Genomic DNA, 26,964 nt, shown 5'->3' with positions numbered 1-26,964 from the left:
GTGAGACACTGATTTGCCCAATTGGCTCCAGCGTTTCACCCACAAAACAGTCACTTTACATTATATTCAGTGAAGTACTTTGAGACGTCTCGAGAGCGCTGTATCAAATGCCAGAATTATTACAATTATTATTATCATAAGCATTTTGGAAACTAATTTTAAAATGAAATGAACAAAGATCCAAACGGCTGCGGTGTTGCTGTCCGGCAGCTCACAATGTCCCGGCTCCTGGGCTTTGGGCAAACCCTGTTCTGACTTGAAATGCCCAAACCATTTCATATCACCGACCAGGAACCACACTGCAGTGACTCCCGACCACTCCCTACTTCCTATTTGCTCAATACGTGCAGAGCTGAGAGAAGAGAAAGCTCTACTGACTGACGGAGTGTAACCAGCACCGGCTGCTCAGTGACCGAGTGTAACCAGCACCGGCTGCTCAGTGACTGAGTGACCAGGACACCGGCTGCTCAGTGACTGAGTGACCAGGACACCGGCTGCTCAGTGACTGAGTGACCAGGAGTGTGATTGACCAGGACACAGGCTGCTCCGTGACTGAGTGACCGGGTGCACAGTGACTGAGTGACCAGGACACCGGCTGCTCAGTGACTGAGTGACCAGGACACCGGCTGCTCAGTGACTGAGTGACCAGGACACAGGCTGCTCAGTGACTGAGTGACCAGGACACAGGCTGCTCAGTGACTGAGTGACCAGGACATAGGCTGAGGTCAGGATGCAGACAGCACGACTCGGGGTAGTTGCTCTTTGCTGCTGTGTGTGTGTGGGTGAGTCTCACTTTCTCACTCGCTCTCAGTTGGGAGTTTATTTAAGATGATCTAACGATAGAGACAGGAGAACTTGCTCACCGCGTCCCTACAAGAGATGCCGTCAGTCAGGACGGACTGTGTCGATGTGTATTCAGCCGATGTCTCGCTGTCCTTAATGGGATTTTCTCTCTCTCCAGTTACAGCACAGTTCACCATCACTGTACCAGACAATCCCATTACAGCAGCAGCCGGAGGTACGGCTGTGTTTACAGTGAAACCGTCTGGTGAGGTGAAGACCGGGAGCTGGAGTTTCGGCCGTGTGGTTTTTGTTACTTGGTTTCCAGGAGGAGAAAGCATCGACCCTGGTTACAAAGACCGGATTGTGTTCACAAAGACCTCTGGGTCTCTGCAGCTGAACTCTGTGAATTATACTGACGCTGGAGATTACACTGTGTCCATGTTCTCACCCTCTGACACTCAGGCAACAGCCACAATCACACTGAAGGTGGTGGGTAAGTAACAGTACATTTAACAATAAACTATCTATGTACCTTTCATGTCCCCAGTTATTGTCACTAAGCTTCAGAAGACAATTAAAATGAATATCTTCGCGCAAAATGTTTTATATCCGGACAAATGGATGAGGTGCTCCTGATCTAATGGTTCAATTTCTATTTTTGTTTCTTCTCTCTAAAATTCACTTAACCATTCACTGAAATATAGTTTTTTGGCACACGTGGCCACTTGTAACTCGCATAAGTAGCTATTATTCGTGATTTCATAGCGCGCTCGACTCGCAAGTGAGAGCACTTGGGTTCGATTTCCATACGAGGCAAAATCTTAGGTAAATTTCCTTACTCCACACACATACACACCTCTGTTTAATTGGCAATAAGTAGGAACCCGCTTGTTGGTCGATTGGTGGATCGCTTTTCAGGAATAATAATCCGTCCCTTTCCAAATAAAATTGTACACTCAATCCACGACTGTTTGTAGGACACTGTTGCGTGCAATTGGCTGCTGTGTTTAACCCACAAAATACGCAGTATATTTACTTTACAGTATATTCTGTGAAGCGCTTTGAGATGTCATAACCATGTGATGAGGTGCTGTATCAAATGCAAGGTTTATTATTATTATTATGAGCAAAATGGTAAAACAAAGGACAGTATTTGTCGACCCCAATCTATTGCTCATAGAATAGTATGGAATCATAGAATATTACAGCACAGGAGACCATTCGGCCCACATTGCCCTCATGTTACATTAAATAATAATAATCCTTGCATTTGATATAATGTCTTACCACATCATTAAGAGATTTCAAAGCGCTTAGAATACATTAGAATATACAGCACAGGAACAGGCCATTCGGCCGGACTGGTCTTTGCCGGTGTTTATGCTCCAAATGAGCCTCTTCTGCCCTTCCTCAGCTAAGCCTTCAAGCAGAACCTTCTATTCCTTTCTCCCTCATATACCAATTTGCTTCCCCTTAAATACATCTGTGCTGTTGTCTCAACAAATAGTGCTACATAGGAATTATTGTAAAGTGTATTTGTAGGCCATGTGCTGCCACTTTGGACACAGTAACATCACAAACAGTGTGAATCAAGTGACCAATTTTTTTGGAGGTTTGTTGGCTGCGATATCAGGAGAAATTCCCTTCTCTTTTCAAACAATGCTACGGGATCTTTAACATCCATCTGTACAGACAGAGCAGACTGGAGTGGAGTGTCAGCCCACACCATGAGCTGATGTTGGGCTCTTTGAGGGACAACAATTTGTTCATATCGTGAATCATCACCAAGAATACGAGAGCCAAGAATGTTCATTTACACTCAGGTGGAGTGTATCGTTGCTGATGGGTTTAGTTTTTCCGTAAACTATGGTTATAATTTATGAGAATCAACTTCAACAGACATGAATTTGGAATGAATGTGGAATAAATTATTATAAAAAAAGATCCTTGCATTTGATACAGCGCCTTATCATGCCTTCAAGACATTTCAAAGTGCTTTATAGAATATACTGTGAAGTGTAGTGACTGTGTGTTTTGTAGGCGAAAAGCGGCAGAAAATTGTGCAGAGCGACATCCCACAAACATTTGTGGATTGAGTGACTATATTATTATTATTTATTTTTTGAAGGGATTATTACCCCCAGAAAAGCGATCCACCAATCGACTAACAACCGGGTTCCTACTCACTGCTGATAAACAGAGTCGTGTGTGTGTGTGTGTGTGTGTGTGTGGAGTAAGGAAACTTGCCTACGGTTTCGTCCTGACCGAGAATCAAACCCCGGTCCTCTCGCTTGCGAGACGAATGCTCTAACCACTGAGCTACAGGACTTGAGCAAGAGTTGATTATCACAGTATCATAGAATCATACAGCACAGAAAGAAGCCATTCGGCCCATCGCATCTGTGCCGGCTCCTAAAAGAGCAATCCAGCTCAACCCCACTGGCCCACTTTCTCTCCATAGCCCCGCAATCCTGTCCTCCCCAAATACCCATCTGTTTTCTATGTAGTGACTGTAGCCTCTCCTTAAGCTCAGTGACCCTGAGTTCAAGCTCAAGCAGCCGGAGGCACTTACTACACGTGTTTGTCCAGAACACATGAACCATCCTGGAGATCCCACATGGCACAGAGTTTGCACGGAATGGGTCTGACACATGTGGAAACCCATCACCGTGTTTAAGATGATCTGAGATGGTAATGTCAGACCCATTTCGAAAAACTTTCAAAATACTCTAAAGATCAAAACGAGTACATGCACGAAGACTGTGCCAATACTTATCAATAATAATATAATACCTAATAATGTAGTATTATTGATGTGTTTAGCCCAAGTGATTACAAGTGGAGTCCTGTAGCTCAGTGGTTAGAGCACTCGCTTTGCAAGTGAGAGACCTAAGTTCAATTCCCGGCAGAGGGCGAAACCTCGGGCAAGTTTCCTTACTCCACACAGAGCCTAATAATAATCCTCCAAAACCAAAAACAATAATAAATTGGTCATTTTCAATCCACGACTGTTTGTGGGACATTGCTGTGCGCAATTGGCTGCCGCGTTCGCCCACAAATATACAGTCAATTCACTTTACAGTGTGTTCTGTGAAGCGCTTTGGGACGTCCTCCCGACGTGAAAAGCGCTATATCAAATGCGAGGATTATTATTATTAATACAACCTAAGAGATTAGGAACTAGAAAAAATTAGGGAATATATCAATCTACTAATTGAATGCAGATGTGTGGGACAATGTAAAATAAATATAGTTCTTATAATCGTCGGTGCAACTTGGAGCACTAATAAGACTATTCAAAAATAGCTCAACACAGCACCTGATGAACAAAATATCAGCAACGCTGCAAAAGGGAGTTAATTTAGGAAGTTGAAACATCAAACAAAAGTAACATCAATGGCAGTGTTATTGGTCTGGCCGACCATCACTGAAAACCATTTAGAAATGACCATGAAGTGCTTTGTCAGGCTGTTCAGCACTCCGAACGCTATCCTGTGGGAAGGGCGCTGTTTAATGCAATTTGTTGTTGTTGTGATTATTTGTTGGTGAACACAGCAGGAAAGTTATTGCTCGTGATCTTGCTGATTAATAAAGATAATATGGACAGTTATGATTTAGTTACAAATACTGTTTTGGAATATTTTAGATTGACACCAGAATCATATTGTAAATGCTGTAAATGCAGAAAGTACACATTTGGTTGGGATGAAAAGCAGATCTATTTTCTCTCGGATGAGCCGTGTTGTTGCCGACAGGAACACACCGATCACTGAGGTTTCATGGCCAAATCACTTGATGGCCTGAGACCTCTCCAACTTGCTCACACCTCACACCTCTTCCCAGCCCTTTCGCTTGGTTTGCTCAGGCCTTGTGCACATCCCCTGACCCTCTGCTCCACCTTCAGCCACTTTGCCCTGAGCCCCTGGAACTCCCGGCCTCACCCTCTCCGCCCCTTGTTCCTCTTTCCTCTTTACACCAAGCGCTCCGGGACGCTTCCCCACGTGAGGAGCGCTGTATCAATGCAAGTTGTTGTTGTTGTTAATCGTCTTCAAATCCCACCTGAAGGCTTTCCTCTTTGACGGTGCCTACGGTCCACTCCCCTTTCTCCCCGTCTCAGCCCAAACTCTGCCAACGCTGAGACACTGCCCCACAGGAAAGTCTCTGTATAAATGCAAGTTGTTGTTGCTGATGTTTTAAGTGATTGGAGTTTCCAACAAACTGTTGTATTTTACACAGAATGTGATGCACAGAATGTAAATACTCTCCTGTGTTTTGACAGAATCTGTTTCCAATATTGCTGTTACCCCAATGTCACGCAGTCAGTAGAATATAATGACACTGTGGGGCTGACGTGCACTGCATCAGGGACAGACGTGTCATATCAATGGTTGAAAGACAATAAAACTATCAGCTCTGACAACAGGACTGTCCTAAGTCTGGATAACAAACCCCTGACTATAGCTGGAGTACTGAGGGCTGACAGTGGGAATTACACGCACTGGGCCTACAACACCGTTAGTAACGACACAAGCCATCCATTTTATCTCAATGTCAACTGTAAGTGTCACAGTAAAAGCAGCTTCAATGTTATATTTTTGTAAATGATTTTTATAATCTTAGTTAATGTTATGCAATATTTGTTTCCGCAAACATTATACGCTCCGTATCCATTTTGGACACCAAATAATCAATTCCTTTAACAAACACTGAATTTGATCAGATTTAACAAAAATTTATAAAAGCACCAAAATGTAAAAGAATATCCAGCATTAAACTCTGAAATGAAACTATTTTTATTACGAATTTCAATCTAAACCATTATAAAAGTATTAGATTTGAATTCTGTTTGAATCACTACAAACTTTCATTTGTACCAACAGGTGAAAGCACTGGTCCACTCCTGAAATAAATACCATAATAATTGAATTGATGAACAATGAAAAAAGTCCTACTAAATTGGTACTCAATTAAAATATAGGAGTAGAAATCCCCCCTTGGGTCTGGACTTGTCTATTGTAATATTATTTCACAGCAAATAGAATTAAATTCTTAAATTGTGTCCATTGAACTACAGAAACTGGGAAAGTTTCTGCTGGCTCTGAAATGCTAAATAATACCTCAGTGGAATTTCAGGGGACAGAATTGATTTTATATATTAAACAACTATTATTATTATTACACATTATAACAGACAGGTTTTATTAATAACTGTCTCCTTTTGTTTGCACAGTTTTGGTGTTCAGGCTCATCGTGACCTTTAGTGCTGGTGATGGGCTGTACGTTAGATAGTTTTAGACTTGTGATTTATATGATGTTACAAATGATGTGCATTTGTTCGAGATGGACCAGGATTACCCAATGTGTCCATCATCCCGGATAAAACATTGTACAGTTCAGGAACAACTGTTAAGTTCTTGTGCTCCGCGGACTCAAATCCAGCCTCTGAATTTCAGTGGTTTCACAATGGTGCCTCTCTTCAACAAAACGGTCAACAAATAATCATTAATAATATTTCTATGAACGCCACTGGAAATTACACTTGTCAGGCACATAACAATATAACACTAAGGTACAATGAAGCAAGCAGGGAAATCCAAGTTATAGGTATGTAACGATAATTTATTAAATAGTAATTACTTTTTATATCATTTTCACTCCTAATTTTGAAAGGTAAAACTGTGTTTTCTTTTCAGAAATTGAACAGCTAACATATATATTATTTTATGTGAATGATATGACTTTATCCATGGGTTTCAGTAGCCGGTAATTGTTTGCTGTGATGGGCAAACTTTGAATTACAAAACTATTCTCTTAGAACTTCTAAAGCAAAGTGCTGACATGATGTACCGGAAACGCTTACGGTTTACCACCATCTGTAAAAGTAATGTCATTATGATATTGTTACCGCAAAGTCCAATCAATGTTTGCAGGTGAACGTAGATAGAACTCCTCAGATCATGAATATATCCATGTTCCCCGGCCCTGCCCTCCCCACCATCTGCAGTTAGGCCTTCAGCCTCTCTGCCCCCACCTTGTGAACCTCCATCCCCAAATCCCTCCGCCCTATCCCCTCCCTTACCTCCTTCAAAACACGTCTCAAGACCCTCCCCTTCGACCGCGCCTTCAGTCACCCTCCTACCCCCCCCCCACTTGCCCTCCACCCCTCCTGATCCCAACCCCAGTTCGGGTGCACACCTTTGACAGTCCGTGGCCTTGGGATAGTCGACTCATGTCAAAGGCTCTGTGTAAATGTCATTTGTTGGTGTTACTTTCAACAACTTCAAAAAAGTTGGTCTAATTCTTAGCACTTTAATAATTGAAACCGTGTTTGTATGTGTACAAAATTGAGACATTTAAATGTTCACAAATGAAATTGAGATATAACTTAATAATAACTGTTACACTGCTGTAGGATAAAGGCAACTGAGAACAGAAATAATCTATTGCTAAATAAGACCTTTTAGGAACCCAATCGCATAGAACGACTAATATGTGAAGTCATAGAATCATAGAATATTACAGTACAGAATGAGGCCATTCGGCTCTCGTGCCTGTGACAGCTCTTTGGAAGAGCTGCCCAATCAGTCACACTCCCCCACTCTCTCCCGATAGCCCTGGAAATTTTTCCTCTCCATATACGTATCCACTTAAGAACATAAGAACATGAGAAATGGTGGATGAAAAAAGACAGAGGTCCATCCAGTTTGCCTTCCATCTTCCTGGTGTTCGCTTGCACATATGTCCCGAACTACCTACGTACTATATCCCATGTTATTTCTTAAAAACATCTAATCTGTGTTTGAAAGAATCAACACTTCTCTCTTTTCAGGCAGTGTATTCCAGATCTGAACAGCTCACTGTGTGAGAACATTTCTCCCCGTCTCCCCTCTGATTCTTTTGATAACTATCTTAAATCTATGTCCTCTGATTACTGACCCACCCGCCAGTGGAAACAGTTTCTCTCTGGTCATTCTGTCAAATCCCCTCATAATTTTGAACACCGCTATTAAATCTCCCCTTAACCTTCTCTGCTCTAAGGAGAATAATCTTAGCTTCTCTACCTCTCCTCATAACTGAAGTCCCCCATTCCTGGTACCATCCTCTCTAAAGATTGTTGCCCAGAATTGAACTCGGTTCTCGAGCTGAGGCCTAACCAGTGTTTTATATAACTCACTAAAATCATAACCTTCTTACTAGAGCCAGTCATGGACCTTAATTATTAACTGAGAGAGGTATTTCATGGGGTCCCACAGAGGTGAGTCTTTGCCCCAAGACCCACCGAGATAGTATAAACGTGGCAGCGGTTTTAGCTCATTAAACTCCAGGAAATACCCCAACACACACTCTGGGTCTCCAGGTCTCAGCCCAGTCTGCACCAATACTCTGCGGAATGAGGTGAGCAGAGTGCAGCGCTCCAGGGAGAGAGCGCATTCCATTCCAGACACAGGGAATTCCCATGTGTTAGGTGGGATGCACGGAGTTCTCAGTTTGGTTTGGATACTCAACCACCAGGCGACCAAACCCAAAAGGACCTGACATTTTTGTGCTGGTGGCTCAAGATTTATTCAGGAACAAAGAGAGTGAGGAACTGAATCGGAGCCTCAGTGCAACTGTGAGCAACAATTAAATATGTGTTTTATTAACATGAAGGTAATGGAAACTACAGTTTGAATAATGAATGAATTATAAACCCTCTCTCCCCCCGGCTTGGAGTCAGGCTCCGCCACTGTAAAGCACTCTGAGTCGCCGTCCGGCGTGGAGGGCGCTATATAAATCCAAGTTGTTGTTGTTGAATGAATGAATAGTCCAATTTCGCCTGATTCTTGGTCACTGTGGTTTGTGTCCTCTAACAAATATATTACACACTAAATAAATGTCCTGTTTCGTTAGATCCAATTTCCAAGCCCACTATTTCATCCAATGTCACTATTCCGGTAGAACATAATGACAGTGTGGCTCTGACCTGCACTGCAGTGGGCACTGCCGTCTCATATCTGTGGTATAAGGACAATGATGGTATCTATGTTGACACAAGGATTGCGCTAAGTGATGGCAATAGAACTCTCACTATACCTGGAATTTTAAGGTCTGACACAGGAAAATATACGTGTTTTGCGTACAACGTAATGAATGGAAAGACAAGTGATTCTTATCTACTCAATGTTAACTGTAAGTGACCCGATCAAACACTATTTGTGGTTTCTAATCTTCATCAATTAATTGCCAACCCGCCTGACTAAATTGTGAAAAAGTTCTGCTCACACACACATACGCTGAATACGATTGGCACTTTAGCTGCTTTGCTGTGCAGTCAATGTTTAAAATAGATATTACCATCACGACTTGTACTTTGATTGAGATAGAGGTGGCAATACATTGATACTTGACTAATGGTCACTTTGACGTGTTGTAACACTGGAGCCCATAGGCAACAGCACAAAGTGACCTTTTGTCAAGTGGTGTTAAATGGGCACCTGGTCTTAGCATCAATCTTTTATAGGGTGAGTGGGTGCACACGGACAACTCTTTATTATAATCTTCTCAGTCTGTTTGTGGTTGATATTAATGAGGTCTTAAAGTAATAAGTATAGAAATCACATTTTCGGATATCAGCTTCTTATTTTATTCCATATCTACAACAGAAACATATGGAGAAATCCCTTTCTGGAGTAAACTTGCCGGGGGGGAAGTTTGTTACAAATTATGAAAGCATTCGGCCAATTCGAAATTCAGTAACACATAAAACGATAGATTCATATCGCTTCTCGATTTAATACGTTACAATGTTCAACACTTTGGGTTCTGTTATGCCAAGTTGATAATTACAAGAATAGTGGCCTTTCTATTGAAGCAAACGTTTTATACTTATTTACTTTTAACCTTAGTTTCTCCCAACAGATACCTCCACCCGTAGCACTGACTGTTTACAATGGGTAGTTTTAGATCCATGGTGATCGGCTCCGTTGATGTTGTATAAAACGCTGTAGAGATTGTGTTTGAACCAACCTGTGAATCTATTTTAGATGGACCAGAATATCCCAACGTATCAATCAATCCACATTTACAATTAATTAGTTCAGCATCAACTGTTAATCTCTCGTGTTCTGCGGAATCAAACCCACCTTGTGAATTTCAATGGTATTTCAACACTTCCTCTTTTCTACAAAACGACTCGGACCTTCTCATTCCCAATATTACCCTAAAGAACGTTGGGAATTACACGTGTCAGCCTTTAACAGTGTAACCCAAAGGGATAGTGCAGCAAACATCAGAATCCTTGTCATAGGTACGTAAAATAGTATTGTTACCTGACGTAAAAGCCTTTCTATACTTTATCTTTTAACTAAAAACATCTGTAAGTGGCCTGGCGTGTGCTGTACGACTGAAACAAGATGACAAAGATTGCAATCTGAGATAAAATGAGAAGGAATGTGGAAACCAAAGCTCCATCAGCGCTTGAGAGGATCCAACAGTGGTGGGTAACAACAACAACAACAACAAGATTCCATTTATAGAGCGCCTTTCACGTCGAGAGGACGTCCCAAAGCGCTGGACAGTTGGGTCAGGACCCGAGCATTGGGGGAAATGGTGAGGGTGAGGGGAGCGAATGCAAGAAGTGACATTGACTGAGACCCAGAAGTAGGCAGTTTTGCTTCGCCACAAACTAACTGTCATTTTCTCTTCTGTGTTCATGTGCAATGAATGCACAATACACAATGAATAAGCACTGACTAGTGACTGGATCCCATGATAGCGCTCGTTGGGATTTAATAATAATATTAATCCTTGTATTTGATATATCGCCATATCACGTCTTCGAGACAACTCAAAGTACTTCACAGGATACACTGTGAAGTGAATTGAATGTATAATTTGTGGGTGAAATGTGGCAGACAATAGCACACAACAATGTCCCACAAGCAGTCGTGGATTGATGTGACCAATTTATGATTTTTTTAAGGAATTATTACCCCCGGAAAACCGATCTGCCTATCGGCTAACAACCGGGTTCCTATTTACTGCTGAGTAAACAGAGACATGTGGAGCAAGGAGACTTGCCCAACGTTTCACACTGCCCGGGAATCAAACCCAGGTCTATCGCTTGCGAGGCGAGTGCTCTAACCACTCAGCTACAGGACTCACTAAATTACCAAATTGCCAATTTACAATCATAGTACAATTTACAATACAATTTACACTTATACAGTTACTTTCACGTCAGAAGGATGTCCCAAAAACTGGCTGAACATGGAACTGAGGAGGGGGGGAAGGGGGAAAGATGACCGAAAACTGGATTTGTACATTGGCATTTTGGTGATTCAGTGAGCGAGTGTGTTGAAGCATTAATTTCTCTGAACAGACTTGTTCTATACAAAACCTACAGAAAGATAATGCCAACGACAACTTGTATTACATGCTCACTGAATTTGTTTGTGTCCCTGAACAATATAGTGTGTCAATATTCTGCCTCAATCAGTAGCACTGTCACTCTCACCCATGAATCAGAAGATTGTAGATTTAAGCCCCATATCAGGACTTGGAACTTATATACTTTATGCCGACATTCCAGTGAAGTGCTGGAGGTGTACTGTACGGTTCTCCTTCAGATGAGATGTTAAAACAAGGTCCCATCTGCCTGTTCAGGTGGACCATAAAGATCCCACTGTACAATACAAAATTACATTTGTGTTGCACCTTTCACGTTGGGAGACGTCGTCCTGACATGAAAGGTCCTGTCACAGTGTAGGGACTATTATTATATTTCATGTTAAACCAATCTCCTGTGTTTTGATGGATCGTTTTCGAAGCTGTTGTTACCTCCAATGTCACTATTCCGGTAGAACATAATGACAGTGTGGCTCTGACCTGCACTGCAGTGGGCACTGCCGTCTCATATCTGTGGTTTAAGGACAATGATGGTATCTATGTTGACACAAGGATTGCGCTAAGTGATGGCAATAGAACTCTCACTATACCTGGAATTTTAAGGTCTGACACAGGAGAATATATGTGTTTTGGGTTCAACGTAATGAATGGAAAGACAAGTGATTCTTATTCAATTTTAACTGTAAGTGCTGATTAACAGCTTCCATTTTCTTTGTTGCTAATTATTATTTATTACCAACCCTGGTTAACTGATTTGCATAAAAGAAGCTCAATTTTCCATCTTGTGTGAAAGACATGTGCTCACATTAGACATTTAACTGCTTTGACCACTTCAGAGCTGGAATTGATATCAATATCAATGATTTTATTTGATCAAAAGAGAGTTGGCAATAAATGATAAACATCCTCTCTGCTCAGTGTCTGACCTCTCCTCTGTAATGTTCTGAGACATAATAATAATAATCATTGCATTTGATATAGTGCCTTATCATGTCTTTGAGATGTCTAAAAGCGCTTCACAGAATATACTGGTTGCCTCGTTTCGCCCACAAATATACAGTCAATTCACTTTACAGTGTATTCTGTGAAGAGCTTTGAGATGTCTGGAAGATGTGAAAAGCTCTATATCAAATGCACTGATTATTATTATTAGTCTAAGGGTTGAGTCACTATTAGTTCCTTCAGTATTATTCTTGGATCAGTATTCGGGACGGTCAGTTCGCTGAATGTGGTTATTGATTATTACAGCAAAGTGAAAAGGACTGATACCAATGAAGGAAAACATGACACGGAAACATGGAACTCTCTTTAAGGGGGTCCTGTTATAATGTAGAATTTACTTCCAAGATATGGATTTTCTTCAGCACAAGAAAGGAAGGCTTCGCACATAACAAACATGTACAGCAGCTGATGCAAACTGAAGTGGTGACCCTGAAGTTGGGCTGTTTGTGGTTCAGGAATCCAAGCAGTCACCGTCATGTCATCACTGACGAGCAGCCACTGCTGATCACACTGCGCTATGAGGCAGATTACAGTGTTATGGACTCCAGCAATGCCTTCTGATGGGGTTAGAATTCTCCTGATAAAGGTCCGCTGTGTCAGTCCTTGGGTATGTGGCAAACAGATCATGATACTATAATCATCCTTGTATTTGATACAGTGCCTTATCACGTCTTCGAGACGTCTCAAAGCGCTTCACAGAATATACTGTAAAGTGTAGTGACTGAATATATTGTGGACGAAACACGGCAGCCAAATGCGCACAGCAGTGTCCCACAAACAGTCATGGATTGAAGTGACCAAATTATTAGTATTATTATTTGAAGGAATTATTACCCCCGGAAAATTGATCCACCGATCGACTAACAACCGGGTTTCTACTCACTGATGGATAAACAGAGGTGTGTGAGTGTGTGTGGAGTGAGGAAACTTGCCCAACATTTCGCTCTGCCCAGGAATCGAACCCAGGTCTCTCACTCTGGCGAGTGCTCTAACCACTGAGCTACAGTACTATTAAAACAGAAACCAAAAGAATAACTTTGTCAAAAAGTTCAGCGCAACCACTGGTTTATAATTGTATGATTCTATTATCATTCTATTTACAGAAAATATCACCAGCGTCACCGTAACACAGAACATTCCCAACCCGATAGAATACACTGACACTGTGACACTGACATGTGATGTTAAAGGCACTGTTGAGTCACGGTTGTGGTTTAAGGATGAGAGAGCTCTCCACAGCAATGACAGGATCACAATCTCCCAGGATAATGCCACCCTGACCATCATCAGTGTGACTAGAAATGATGGTGGAACGTATCGGTGTGAGGCAAAGAACAGCCTTAGCTCTGTGTCCGGCAGCCACACACTGAGCATTGCGTGTAAGTACTCAGTCACCTCTCAGAATAAGGCTTCAATCTTATGCTTTACGTTCAGTGGTAATAAAGAAGCCGTTCTTGCGTCTGTTGCAGATGGACCAGACACCCCTGAGCTTACAATCACTGGGACACACTCAGCAGAACTTGGAGACTCTCTAACATTGTCTTGTTCTGCTCAGTCAAACCCAGAAGCTCAGTATAAATGGATATTTAATGGCACCGTTCTGTCACACACAACTCCACAGCTCACCATTGATCAAATAAGCCCGACTGACCGTGGGAGTTACACTTGGAGCCCTGTAGCTCAGCAGTTAGAGCTCTCGCCTCGCAAGCGAGAGGAACTGGGTTCGATTCCCGGGCGGGTCAGGGTGAAACATTAGGCAGAACACACACCTTTGATAGCAGCAGTAAGTAGGAAGTCGGTTGTTAGTCGATTGGTGGAGCGTTTTTCCGTGGATAATAATGTCTCCAAAAGAAAATAAAAATTGGTCACTCAATCCACGACTGTTTGTGGGACGTTGCTGTGCGTAATTGGCTGCTGCGTTTTTCCCACAAAATATACAGTCACTACACTTTACAGGGTATTCTGTGAAGCGCTTTGAGACTCTCGAAAATTTGATAAGGCGCTGTATTAAGGATTATTAAGGATTATTATGATAACCCATGTGAAGGGCATTGTATGAACATTAACATCTGTTGACTTTCCCCTCCAGATTCTGTTGGTGCTCAGGATCAGAGCGCCACCATCGCAGCCATCACTCTCGGGGTTATATTGTTTGTGATCATCATTCTCCTGATTGCTGTTGTCTATAGAAAGCGTAGGCATTCTGCTGGAGATCCCGGTAACTACATCACTTTTATTTGCGGTGACATATAAGTGTATCAAATCCAAGGATTATTATATGCGATTCAATAACTACTTTTAAAAACGCGGTGGACGGGTATTTGAGGAGAACGGGTTTGCAGGTTATGGGGAAAGGGCCGGGAAGTGGGATTGACATTGATTGCTCTATTCAAAGAGCCGCACAGACTCGATGGGCCGAATGGCCTCTTTTTGTGCTGTACGATTCTATGATTCTATGATATGATTATATCAGATACAAGGACTATTATTATATCAAATACAAGGACTATTATTATATCAAATACAAGGATTATTATTATATCAAATACAAGGACTATTCGAAGTGCTCAGAGGCTCAGAGAGCACAAACGAGATCTCGGTCCTAAGGTGATCCATCTGATGGGGTTTTCCGCTCCCCATTGAGGAAAGAATATCCTCGACCTGGAGAGGCAATGTCAATGGATGATACCGGGTATGAAAAATATATGAACCTGTGATGAGAGGGTAAATTAGATAATGGTGTCATTCTCACAACAGGAATCTCTTCAACACGCAATGAGGCACGAACAATCTACCAGAATGAGTCCAGCCATATGGGGAACCAGGTCAGGATAGTTACTAAAACAACCTCTGGTCAACATGGTTCCATCTCACTGTCTGTGGCATGAAGTGAGCAGCTGTTAACTCCCCTGAATCTCGCCAACTGACTCAAATTATTGACTGGATAATCAACTGCCTGAAAATAATTATGTTCTAAAAACTTTATATTTCATGTTCTTACAGGATAATGAGGTCCCAGATCGTCCATATGAGGTGAGACGGTTTATTTCATTCCTTGAGACATAATAATAAATCAGCAATGTCTCACACACAGCCACAAAGTGAAGGACCAATTCTATTTGGGGGATTGTTGGCCACGAAATGAGGACAGAAAAACTGGCAAAATTACCAACAAAACCTCAATGTGCCCCATTGTCTGTGCTGTACTTTCTATGATTCTGAGCTTTTACTAAGAAAAGGCAATTGAAACAAGTTCTCTCTTGACTTTAACAGAGTATAGGACCACAATCTTCAGAGTACAGCAACCTGACAGGTATGTTTGAGGAATATTCTCCAGAACTCACTGAAGAGAGAAAGTGGTGTATAATTGTTGGTCAAAGCCAAGATTCACAGACAGAAATTCCGTCTTTTGTAACAAAAGTGTCTATTGATTCAAGTCAACATCCATTTCCCAAAGCAAATAGCATCTCCATTCAACCCAACACAAAGCACAGCTCTCTGTGTGTTACGGATGTCTGGTTCAGCTTTGCTCTGTGTGAGATAAACCACTGTGATCAGATCACCCTCCTGTCTCTCCAATCCCTGGGCCCGAGTCCTAACCCCCTTCCTGACGAGAGAGACTGCTTCCTGTTCCACCCGATACATACAACACAACATTTACACACGATGGCACTTCACATCGCGAGGACCTCCCAGGACTCGGGACAGTCAGGGATTTGGACTCAGGGAGTGGGTGGGGGTTGGGGTAAGGGAGGGTGGGAGGACGGCCCAAAGTCATGGTCGGCTGAAGAAGAGGGACTTGAGACGGGCCATGAAGGAGGCAAGTGAGGGGGTGAGACAGAGGGACTGTGGGATGGAGTTCCAGAAGGTGGGGGCAGAGAGGCTGGAGCCCGACCGTCGATGGTGGGGTGGTCAGCGGAGGATGTGAAGCAGGTCGGAGCCCACTGAGCGGAGGGAGGGGACAGGTTGGTAAGGGGTTAGCAGGGCAGAGGTAGCAAGAGGGAAGGCCATGGAGGGCTTTGAAGGTGAGGATGAGGATGTTGATCTCTGTCCTCTCAGTGATGGGGATCCAGTGGAGCCGGACGAGGGTGGGGGTGATGGGGTCACGGAGCCTGGTCCGGGGGAGGACATGAGCTGCAGAGTTTGGATGACTTGACACCTATTCTTACAGTTGCTGCTCCCAACGTGTATGAGAACAGGAACAATGTGCAAAGAGCAAAGAACAAAGTGAGTAAAACAATTGTTGGAGAGCATTAATGTTCGAGCTTTGATCGCACTGTTTGTCATGTGATGGAAACACTGTTTTCTCTCCTGAAACTCACCAATTAACTTGTAATCCACTGACCCCACCGGCTTCCCCTCCCCCAGAGGAGACAGTTGAAGATCCTGGTCCTCACTTTCACAGCCCCCCATGGTCTTGCTCCCCCCGACCTCTGCCACCTCCTAATCCCCCACCATCCTGTCCACTCCCTCCGCTCAGTGCGCTGTGGTCTGCTTCTCGTTCCCCGCCTCCATGATTCTATATAATAGATGGCCTGATTTCCTGCCCACTGTTGGCGGGCGCTCTGCCTTCTGCCACTCTGCCCCACCCTCTGCAACTCCATCCCACAGTCCCTCCGCCTCCCCCCCCCTCCCTTGTCCAGCGAGGACCACCCTCCCCGTTAGTCAGGGCTTTGGCTGCTGTGTTAACAGGAGCTGAGGGGGAGGATTCCCTGCCCCCAGTGACTGGTCTGCCCCAGGTCCTGCTGATGAGCCAGGCCGGGCTGTGCTGTCATCACCGGTTCCCTGGGATACTGTGGACCCTCCTGGCTCAGGGACCGGACCAGAGACCGTCATAGAGGGGGGGCTCGATTCTGACATTCCCTAAGGCCGGAGTCCTGTCCACAGACAATGAGCATTAAATCAGTTTTGATTACTTTTAATTATCTTAAAAAAAAGGCCTCTGAGATAGATAGCAATAATAATAATCATTGCGTTTGACACAGCGCCTTATCACGTCATAGAAAACATCTCAAAACGCTTCACAGAATATACGGTAAAGTGAATTGACAGTATAATCTGTGGGCGAAACGTGGCAGCCCATTGCGTACAGCATCGTCCCCACAAACAATTGTGGTTTGAAGTGAACGATTGTTTTATTAACCCCTGAAAAGAGATCCGACATTCGACTAACAACCGGGTTCCTACTTACTGTTCGGTAAACAGAGACGTGTGGAGTGAGGAAACTTGACCAACATTTCTCTCTGCTGGGAATCAAACCCAGGTCTCTCGCTTGCGAGACAAGTGCTCTAACCACTGAGCTACAGGACTCTACGCTAATGATAATAAAAGCTCATTGCACTATAGAATAGAACCCAACGGGGGCATAAACTGGGGGAGAGTTAAACAGAAGGTTAAGTAAATGGTTATTTACATAGATTTACTGGACTGTACGGTGTGGAGATGGGCCTTCAGCCCAACGAGTCTGTGCCAGTGTTTATACCCCACAGTAGACACACAATCCTCCCACTTCTCCCTCTGACTCAGGCAGTGCTCCAGATTGTCACCGTTCTCTGGGTGAAGGAGTTCCTCCTATTCTGGTTGACATCCCTTTGGCGCTAATATACACTTGTGTCCGTCTCCTGGTTACAGACTCCCCAACAAGTTGCAGTTGCCTATTTATGCTGACTTTATCAAACCCTTTTATAATTGTAAACACCTCCATTAGGCCCTCTCTTGAGTGATTCTTCTCTGGCAAAAAACAGCCCAACCTCTCCCGTCTGCCCTAATACCAGTAGCCAACCAGCACTGGTACAATCGGAGTAAACCTTCGCTGTTATCTTTCCATCGCTGGTATATGGACTGTGGAGTCCTGTAGCTCAGCGGTTAGAGTAGGGTTTGATTCCTGGTAGGACTAAATGTTGGGCAAGTTTCCTTCCTCCACACACGCGCCTCTGTTTAACCAGCAGTTAGTAGGAACCCGGCTGTTAGTCGATTGGCAAATTGCTTTTCTGGGGGAAGTAATTCCTTCAAAAAGAAATAAAAAATGTGTCACTCAGTCCAGGCTGTTTGTGGGGACGTCACTGTGCGCAATTGGCTGCTGTGTGTCGCCCACAAAATATACAGTCAATTCACTTTGCAGTACAATCTGTGAAGGGCTTTGAGACGTCTCGATGATGTGATAAGGTGATAATAATAATAATAATAATAATAATCCTTGCATTTGATATAGCGCTTTTCACGTCGGGAGGACGTCCCAAAGCGCTTCACAGAACACACTGTAAAGTGAATTGACTGTATATTTGTGGGCGAACGCGGCGGCCAATTGCGCACAGCAATGTCCCACAAACAGTCGCGGATTGAAAATGACCAATTTATTATTGGTTTTGGTTTTGGAGGATTATTATTAGGCTCTGTGTGGAGTAAGGAAACTTGCCCGAGGTTTCGTGATATATCAAATGCAAGGATTATTTTTGTTTGTGGAGTCCTGAAGCTCAGTGGTGAGAGCACTCGCCTCGCAAGTCAGAGACCTGAGGTTAGGGCGAGACCACAGCTTCCTCATTCCCACTGCCCTCTGTGTACAAGCAGTTCCTCCTAATCTCCCAAATCATCTGTCTATGGTCCTGTTGCTCAGTGGTTAGAGCACTTGCTTTGCATGCGAGAGGATTCGGGTTCGATTCCTGGGCGAGGAGAACATTTTTCCTGACACCACCCACACACACACACACACACACACACACACACACACACATTGTTTACCAGCAGTAAGTAGGAACCCGGCTGTTAGTCGATTGGCAGATCGCTTTTCTGGGGTAATAATACCTTTTTTAAAATAATAATTTGGTCCATCAATCCAGACTGTTTGTGGGACGTCGCTGGTGCAATTGGCGCCGTGTTTCGCCCCAAAATATAGTCAATTGGCTTTACAGTATATTCTGTGAAGCTTTGAGACGTCTCGATGATGCATTGAAATGCATTTGCCATTTAAGTGCCCACTCAGCAAGTTTATTAATGTTTTGCTGTAATGTGTGACCGTCCTCCTCTGGATACTATTCCCCCCAATCTGGTCTCGTCCACAAATATTGAAATTGTCCTTCTGATTCACGAGTCCAAATCATTAATGTATATTGTGAACAACAGTGGATCCCAATCCCCATCCTTGTGGAACCCCACTGCCCACCCCCTGCCAGTCTGAGCCGCTGCCCTTTACCCCTACTCTCTGCTGTCTGTTTTGCAGCAGATTGCTATCCATTCTGCTATTTTCCCCGACTCCACATGCTCTGTGGATGTGTCAGTCCAGTTTCAAACACTGTGCAACAATAAGGTGAACTTACACAGCCTTTCACTAAGATACGGTCTCGGAGACCACCAGCACAGACATGACAGAACACAGCAGGGGATGGGGTGAGAAGAGAGAGCCCCAGTGGGGGAGTGAGCTCCAGCACAGACACGATGGGGAGAGAGAGAGAGAGAGAGCTGGGAATGGAGTTAGAGGAGAGAGCCCCAGTGGGGGAGTGAGCCCCAGCACAGACACGATGGGGAAAGAGAGAGAGAGAGAGAGAGAGAGCTGGGAATGGGGTTAGAGGAGAGAGCCCCAGTGGGGGAGTGAGCCCCAGCACAGACACGATGGGGAGAGAGAGAGAGAGAGAGCTGGGAATGGAGTTAGAGGAGAGAGCCCAGTGGGGGAGTGAGCCCAGCACAGACACGATGGGGAAAGAGAGAGAGAGAGAGAGAGAGAGCTGGGAATGGGGTTAGAGGAGAGAGCCCCAGTGGGGGAGTGAGCCCCAGCACAGACACGATGGGGAGAGAGAGAGAGAGAGAGAGCAGGGAATGGGGTTAGAGGAGAGAGCCTCAGTGGGGGAGTGAGCTCCAGCACAGACACGATGGGGAGAGAGAGAGAGAGAGAGCAGGGAATGGGGTTAGAGGAGAGAGCCTCAGTGGGGGAGTGAGCTCCAGCACAGACACGATGGGGAGAGAGAGAGAGAGAGAGCAGGGAATGGGGTTAGAGTAGAGAGCTCCAGTGGGGGAGTGAGCCCCAGCACAGACACGATGGGGAGAGAGAGAGAGCAGGGAATGGGGTTAGAGGAGAGAGCTCCAGTGGAGGAGTGAGCCTCAGCACAGACACGATGGGGAGAGAGAGAGAGAGAGAGAGCAGGGAATGGGGTTAGAGGAGAGAGCCCCAGTGGGGGAGTGAGCTCCAGCACAGACACGATGGGGAGAGAGAGAGAGAGCAGGGAATGGGGTTAGAGTAGAGAGTCCCAGTGGGGGAGTGAGCCCCAGCACAGACACGATGGGGAAAGAGAGAGAGAGAGAGAGAGCTGGGAATGGAGTTAGAGGAGAGAGCCCCAGTGGGGGAGTGAGCCCCAGCACAGACACGATGGGGAAAGAGAGAGAGAGAGAGAGAGCTGGGAATGGGGTTAGAGGAGAGAGCCCCAGTGGGGGAGTGAGCCCCAGCACAGACACGATGGGGAGAGAGAGAGAGAGAGAGAGCAGGGAATGGGGTTAGAGGAGAGAGCCCCAGTGGGGGAGTGAGCTCCAGCACAGACACGATGGGGAGAGAGAGAGAGAGAGAGAGAGAGAGAGGGAATGGGGTTAGAGTAGAGAGCCCAGTGGGGGAGTGAGCCCAGCACAGACACGATGGGGAGAGAGAGAGAGAGCAGGGAATGGGGTTAGAGGAGGAGCCCAGTGGGGGAGTGAGCCCCAGCACAGACACGATGGGGAGAGAGAGAGAGAGAGAGAGAGAGCAGGGAATGGGGTTAGAGTAGAGAGCTCCAGTGGGGGAGTGAGCCCCAGCACAGACACGATGGGGAGAGAGAGAGCAGGGAATGGGGTTAGAGGAGAGAGCCCCAGTGGGGGAGTGAGCCCCAGCACAGACACGATGGGGAGAGAGAGAGAGCAGGGAATGGGGTTAGAGGAGAGAGCTCCAGTGGGGGAGAGAGCTCGAGCACAGACACGATGGGGAGAGAGAGAGAGAGAGAGAGGAGGGAATGGGGTTAGAGGAGAGAGCCCCAGTGGGGGAGAGAGCTCGAGCACAGACACGATGGGGAGAGAGAGAGAGAGCAGGGAATGGGGTTAGAGTAGAGAGCCACAGTGGGGGAGAGAGCTCGAGCACAGACACAGACATCGTTCTGTGCTGTAAACACAATCTATGATGATATTGTTGATCAGATGTGAAACACAAAGACAGGTTTCCGTTGCTCTCTGTCCCTTCAGCACAACTCTTCCCATCTCCTGACTGTTTATATTCACTCTGACTTTCTTACTGCAGGAACTCGCTGAGGCCTCTGATCCCAATGCCACCTACACGGTGAGAGATGATTCATATTTCATTGTGTGGGATCCAAACGTCCTCTTGTAGCCTCTGCCCTGAGCCCTGCACCATGTGCCAGTGGCCATGAGGGCAACATACCCTCCTCCAGACCTCTGCCAACCCTCTGCTGAGAGCTGCTGCCCACGGGGTGGGTGGGTGGGTGGGTGGGGGGCGGTGGTCAGCTGTGTGTCCATGGTGTGTCAGCACCTGTCTCCTCAGTGCAGCTCACTGTGTACGTGCTGCTGACAGTCACCCCGTCACACTCTCTACCCCAGGCTCCCTGATTCCTGTTCCCCCCCAGCGACCTGCCACACCTTGTGACACGAGTGGGGACCTGTAGCTCAGGGGTTGGACCCCTCGCCTCACAAGCGAGAGGAACTGAGTACGATTCCCGGGCGGGTCAGGGAGAAACCTTAGACAGGTTTCCTTGTGTTTTAATGGCGTGATCAGGCGCTGTATGAAATGCTCGGATTCCTATTTATTATTATTATTATTTGCACCGCTGACTGTTACACCTGTGACATTAGTGACATTCTCTTCCTGTCTTCTCTGGCCAGACTTTACAGCCACATGATCAGTCCCTGTACAGTGACCTGAGAGGCAAAATGGTTGGATAACTGTCTGAACAGACGGGGACTGGAGCCGTGAAGTGCTGATGTGCGGCTTATTCAACCCCAACACGGCCGGGATCAGCAAACCATCTCCTCCCCCTCCCGTTCCCAGCACCTTCTCTTTGTGCAGTTGCTGGACTGGAGTCTGGCGGTTTGTATCACCCACAGTTTGTTTCTCTGTGTTCAAGAACTCTGGAGCGTAATTCTCATGTGGTGCTCACATGGTCCCACTCAGTGATATCATCCACAGGTGTGGGGTAAACTCTATCTCTCTGCCTCCACCCTGGACTCCAGGACCCACTGCTGTCCTGACGGATTGTCTGTCCGGCATCAAGTCCTGGATGAGAGCTGAGTTTCTCCAGTTGAACGTCGACAAGACCGAGGCTCTCCTGCTTGGCTCCCGTCAGCACCTCCTGACCTCAGGCGCTGACAGCATCAGTGTCCATGGATGCCCTCTCCCCATCACCGAGCCGTACAGAACCCGGTGTCTTGTTCAACCTCAACTGTCCTTTAAACCCCACATCCGTGCCATGACCCATTCGGCCTTGTCCCACCTCCGCAACACTGCCGCCTCCACCACTCTCTCTCCCTCAGGCTGCTGAGCCCTTATTCACTCAATCATTAAATCCAGGCGTGACTCTCTCACTCCCTTTAACCCCTCCCTCCCTCCATGGCCTCGCTCCTCACTCGCTCTGCACCTGTTAAAGCTTCACCAACATGTCCTCTCCCTCTGCTCTGCACACACTGACCTGCTCCACGGCCCCCGCCCTCTGGATCTGCATCCAGGAGCCCCTCCACCTCAGCCCCTCACCTGCCTCCTTGGCCACCGGCCTCAAGAGCTGCCTTCTCAATCGTGCCTTCAGTCATCAACTGCACACACCTTACATACACGCTTACACACACACGCTTACATACACGCTGACACACACATGCTTACACACACGCTTACATACACGCTGACACACATGCTTACACACACATACACTTACACACACACATGCTTACATACACACTCTTACACACACACTCGCACTTACACACATGCTTACACACACACACGCTTATACACACACATTCACACACGCACAGACATACACCGCACACACTTACACACACAGAGACATGAGGACACACACACAAATGCAGCAAATGGCCAACATCTAATATATCCACAAGTAATTTTTAATAGAGTTAAATATATTATTAAATATAAGTATTATTTTTATATTTTTATGATAGTTTATGAATCGCTCTGAGACGCTGCCCTGTGCGGAGGGCGCTGTGTCAGTGCAAGTTGTTGTTGTTAGGATTATTAATATTATAACATAAGAATTTGCTCAACGAAAGAAGACAAAGGTCCATCCAGTTCAGCTTCCACTATCCCGGCAGTCGCTTGACATGTCGTGTCCCAAACTGTACACTGTGTGTCTCTCTCTCTGTCTGTGTGTCTCTCTATCTGTCTGTGTGTATCTCTGTGTGTGTGTGTCTTTGTCTGTGTGTGTCTGTATGTGCGTCTTTGTGGGTGTGTGTTTCTGAGTCTGTGTGTGCGTGTTTGTCTGTGTGTGTCTCTGTGTGTGTGTGTTTGTGTGTGTGTGTCTGTGTGTGTTTGTGTGTGTGTCTGTGTGTGTGTGTGTGTGTCTCTGTTTGTCTGTGTGTGTGTCTCTGTGTGTGTGTCTGTGTGTGGGTCTATGTACTATATTTCCACATATTAATTCCTCACAGAAATTTATCTTATTTGTTTTTGAAAAAATTAAAATTTTTGCTTCCACCATCTTAATAAAAAATAAAAATCATTGCCTTTGACCGAGTGTCTTATCAGGTCTTTGAGATGTCCCAAAGCGCTTCACAGAACACATTGTAAAGTGAATTGACTGTACGTTTTGTGCGAGAAACGCGACAGCTAATTGCACACAGGAAATTTTTTATAACACCAACAACCTTGTCAGTTGGTATTGTGAAAGCAATTTCCCAGTCAGGAAGTGAATGTCACATTAATAATACATCCACAAGAATTGTTGATACAACACATGTCACGTCTCAAAGCGCTTCACGGGATACACCTTAAAGTGTAGAGACTGTGTGTTTTGGGGCTAAACGCGGCAGCCAATCGCGCCCGGCGACGTCCCCACAAACAGCCGTGGGTTGAGTGACCAAATTATTATTATTATTATTAACAAGCGGCTTCTTACTTACTGCTGTGTGTGTGTATGTGTGGAGTAAGGAAACTTACCCAACGTTTCAGATTGCAAAGCGAGGTGCTAACCGCTGACTGGGGGGGGGGGGGGGGGATTGATTGCCACACCCCATTGCCAGTACCTTACCATCAGCTGTGAGGACACTTCCCCTCTCCCCCTCCACACCTCCTCCAGGGAACTAACCCGGTGTTGAGCAATATTGATTGTAACAATCAACACTGACTGTAAGCGCTTCACAGAATATACTGTAAAATGTAGTGACTATGTGTTTTGTGGGCGAAACGCGGCAGCCAATTGTGCTCAGTGACGTCCCCACAAACAGTCGTGGATTGAAGTGACCGATTCATTTTTGTTTGAAGGAATTATTACTCCCGGAAAAGCCAATCGACTACCAACCGGATCCTACTCACTACAAAGCAAACAGTGACGTGTGGAGTAAGGAAACTTGCCCAACGTTTCTCCCTGTCCCACCCGGGAATCGAACCCAGATCCTCTCGTTTGCCGGGCGAGGGGTCTACCCACTGAGCTACAGGATCATCACTATCATGGCTTCTCTGCTGAAAGATCACTGCTGGAGCTTTCTTGGATTCCTTATTTGGTAGATTTATCTGCACTCATTTACACAGTCAGGAAACTGTCTCTCTATCACACACTAAACCCTGTACCCCATCACCCACCCCGGCCCTCGCCCTCGCCCTCGCCCTCGCCCTCGCCCGGCCCCACTGGGTCCCTATCACACACTAAACCCTGTACCCCATCACCCACCCCGGCCCTCGCCAGGCCCCACTGGGTCCCTATCACACACTAAACCCTGTACCCCATCACCCACCCCGGCCCTCGCCCTCGCCCTCGCCCTCGCCAGGCCCCACTGGGTCCCTATCACACACTAAACCCTGTACCCCATCACCCCCGCCCTCGCCAGGCTCTGTGTTAGGCTGAGGATTCCGTGTATCCGACCTATGATAATAATAATAATAATCCTCGCATTTGACATAGCGCTTTTCACGTCTTCTCGATGTCTCAAAGCGCTTCACAGAATAGACTGTAAAGTGAATTGACCGTATATTTGTGGGCACACAGTGTGTCCCACAAACAGTCGTGGATTGAAAATGACCAATTTATTATTGCTTTGTTTTGGAGGGATTATTATCAGGCGTATGGAGTAAGGAAACTTGCCCGAGGTTTCGCCCCCGGCCTGGAATTGAGCTCAGGTCTCTCGCTTACGAGGCGAGTGCTCTAACCACTGAGCTACAGGACATTTCAAAGCACTTGATAGAATATCCTGGAATGCATTGCCTGAAGGGGTGGTGGAAGCTGATTTGAGAACAACTGTTAAGCGAGAACTTGATAATTATTTGAGCGAACACCAGCACTGACTCGTTGGGGGAGAGAGAGAGAGCGAGCGAGCGAGCATTGGCACAGACATGGTGGGGGGGGAGAGAGAGAGCGAGCGAGCGAGCGAGCATTGGCACAGACATGGTGGGGGGAGAGAGAGAGAGAGAGAGCAGGGAAATGGGGTTGGAGTTGAAAGTGACAGTGTGGGGGAGCGACCATTGACACGGACACGGTGGGGAGAGAGAGAGAGAGAGAGAGCAGGGAATGGGGTTAGAGCTCTTACAATACAAGCCTTTTGTGCAAATTAAAATGAGGCAACAGTCTACACTGCAGAATTTGGGGGAATAAAACAAGAGCGCCGGTCAATATTGCAGTGTACAAAGCTATTGGGATTGGGCAAGTTTCCTTACTCCACACAGAGCCTAATAATAATCCCTCCAAAAACCCCAAACAATAATAAATTGGTCATTTTCAATCCACGACTGTTTGTGGGACATTGCTGTGCGCAATTTGCAGCCGCGTTCGCCCACAAATATACAGTCAATTCACTTTACAGTGTGTTCTGTGAAGCGCTTTGGGACGTCCTCCCCACGTGAAAAGCGCTATATCAAATGCAAGGATTATTATTATTATTATTATCTCTCCGACCTACTATCCCCTGATGTACCTGCCCATACCCTCCGTCCCTCTGGCTCCGGTCTGCTCCACATCCCCCGCCCCAACCGCCCGACCATCGGTGGCCTTCAGCCTCTCAGCAAACAGTCGTAGTTTAAGTGACCAAAGTTATTGTTTTTTTAAAGAAATTGTTAACCCCAGAAAAGTGATCCGCCAATGGACTAAGGACCGGCTTCATACTTACTGCTGATAAACAGAGGTGTGTGGAGAAAGGAAACTTGCACAGTGTTTGCCCGGCCCGGGATTCAAACCCTGGTCCTCTCCCGTGTGAGGTGAGCGCTCTCACCACTGAGCTACAGGGCTCAAGGTTGAAGACGGCAAAACACAAAGGATATGTCTCAGCACCCCAGGGCGTTCCCGGCACCCCAGGGTGTTCCCGGCACCCCAGGGTGTTCCCGGCACCCCAGGGTGTTCCCGGCACCCCAGGGTGTACCCGGCGCCCCAGGGTGTTCCCGGCACCCCAGGGTGTTCCCGGCACCCCAGGGTGTTCCCGGCACCCCAGCGTGTTCCCGGCACCCCAGGGCGCTCCCGGCACCCCAGGGTGTTCCCGGCACACCAGCGCATTCCCGGCACCCCAGGGCGTTCCCGCCAACCCAGGGGGTTCCCGGCACCCCAGCGTGTTCCCAGCACCCCAGCGCGATCCCAGCACCCCAGCGCGTTCCCAGCACCCCAGCGCATTCCCAGCACC

General features: G+C 46.1%; 1 protein-coding gene across 1 annotated transcript; it reads left to right on the top strand.

The window, feature by feature from the left end:
* The first annotated feature begins 1,134 nt into the window (after positions 1-1,134).
* Positions 1,135-22,342, top strand: LOC121851644 (carcinoembryonic antigen-related cell adhesion molecule 1-like). Its single transcript, XM_042345714.1, has 9 exons — positions 1,135-1,276; positions 13,275-13,550; positions 14,261-14,389; positions 14,929-14,996; positions 15,175-15,204; positions 15,445-15,484; positions 16,343-16,398; positions 21,419-21,457; positions 22,018-22,342. The coding sequence occupies exons 1-9, from the start codon at positions 1,222-1,224 to the stop codon at positions 22,075-22,077; spliced, it is 753 nt and encodes a 250-aa protein (XP_042201648.1). The 5' UTR covers positions 1,135-1,221; the 3' UTR covers positions 22,078-22,342.
* The last annotated feature ends 4,622 nt before the right edge of the window (positions 22,343-26,964 follow it).

Source organism: Callorhinchus milii, unplaced genomic scaffold (assembly GCF_018977255.1).
Source record: "Callorhinchus milii isolate IMCB2004 unplaced genomic scaffold, IMCB_Cmil_1.0 Scaffold81, whole genome shotgun sequence".
Taxonomy (NCBI): Eukaryota; Metazoa; Chordata; class Chondrichthyes; order Chimaeriformes; family Callorhinchidae; genus Callorhinchus; species Callorhinchus milii.
This window is presented reverse-complemented; position numbering and strand designations above follow the sequence as displayed.

Excerpts from the sequence above, each read along its gene's own strand:
- LOC121851644 (XM_042345714.1), top strand. The coding sequence starts at position 1,222 with ATGTTCTCACCCTCTGACACTCAGGCAACAGCCACAATCACACTGAAG. Across the intron at positions 14,390-14,928 it reads GCATTCTGCTGGAGATCCCG|GAATCTCTTCAACACGCAAT; the intron begins GTAACTACATCA and ends TTCTCACAACAG. Across the intron at positions 21,458-22,017 it reads ATCCCAATGCCACCTACACG|ACTTTACAGCCACATGATCA; the intron begins GTGAGAGATGAT and ends TTCTCTGGCCAG.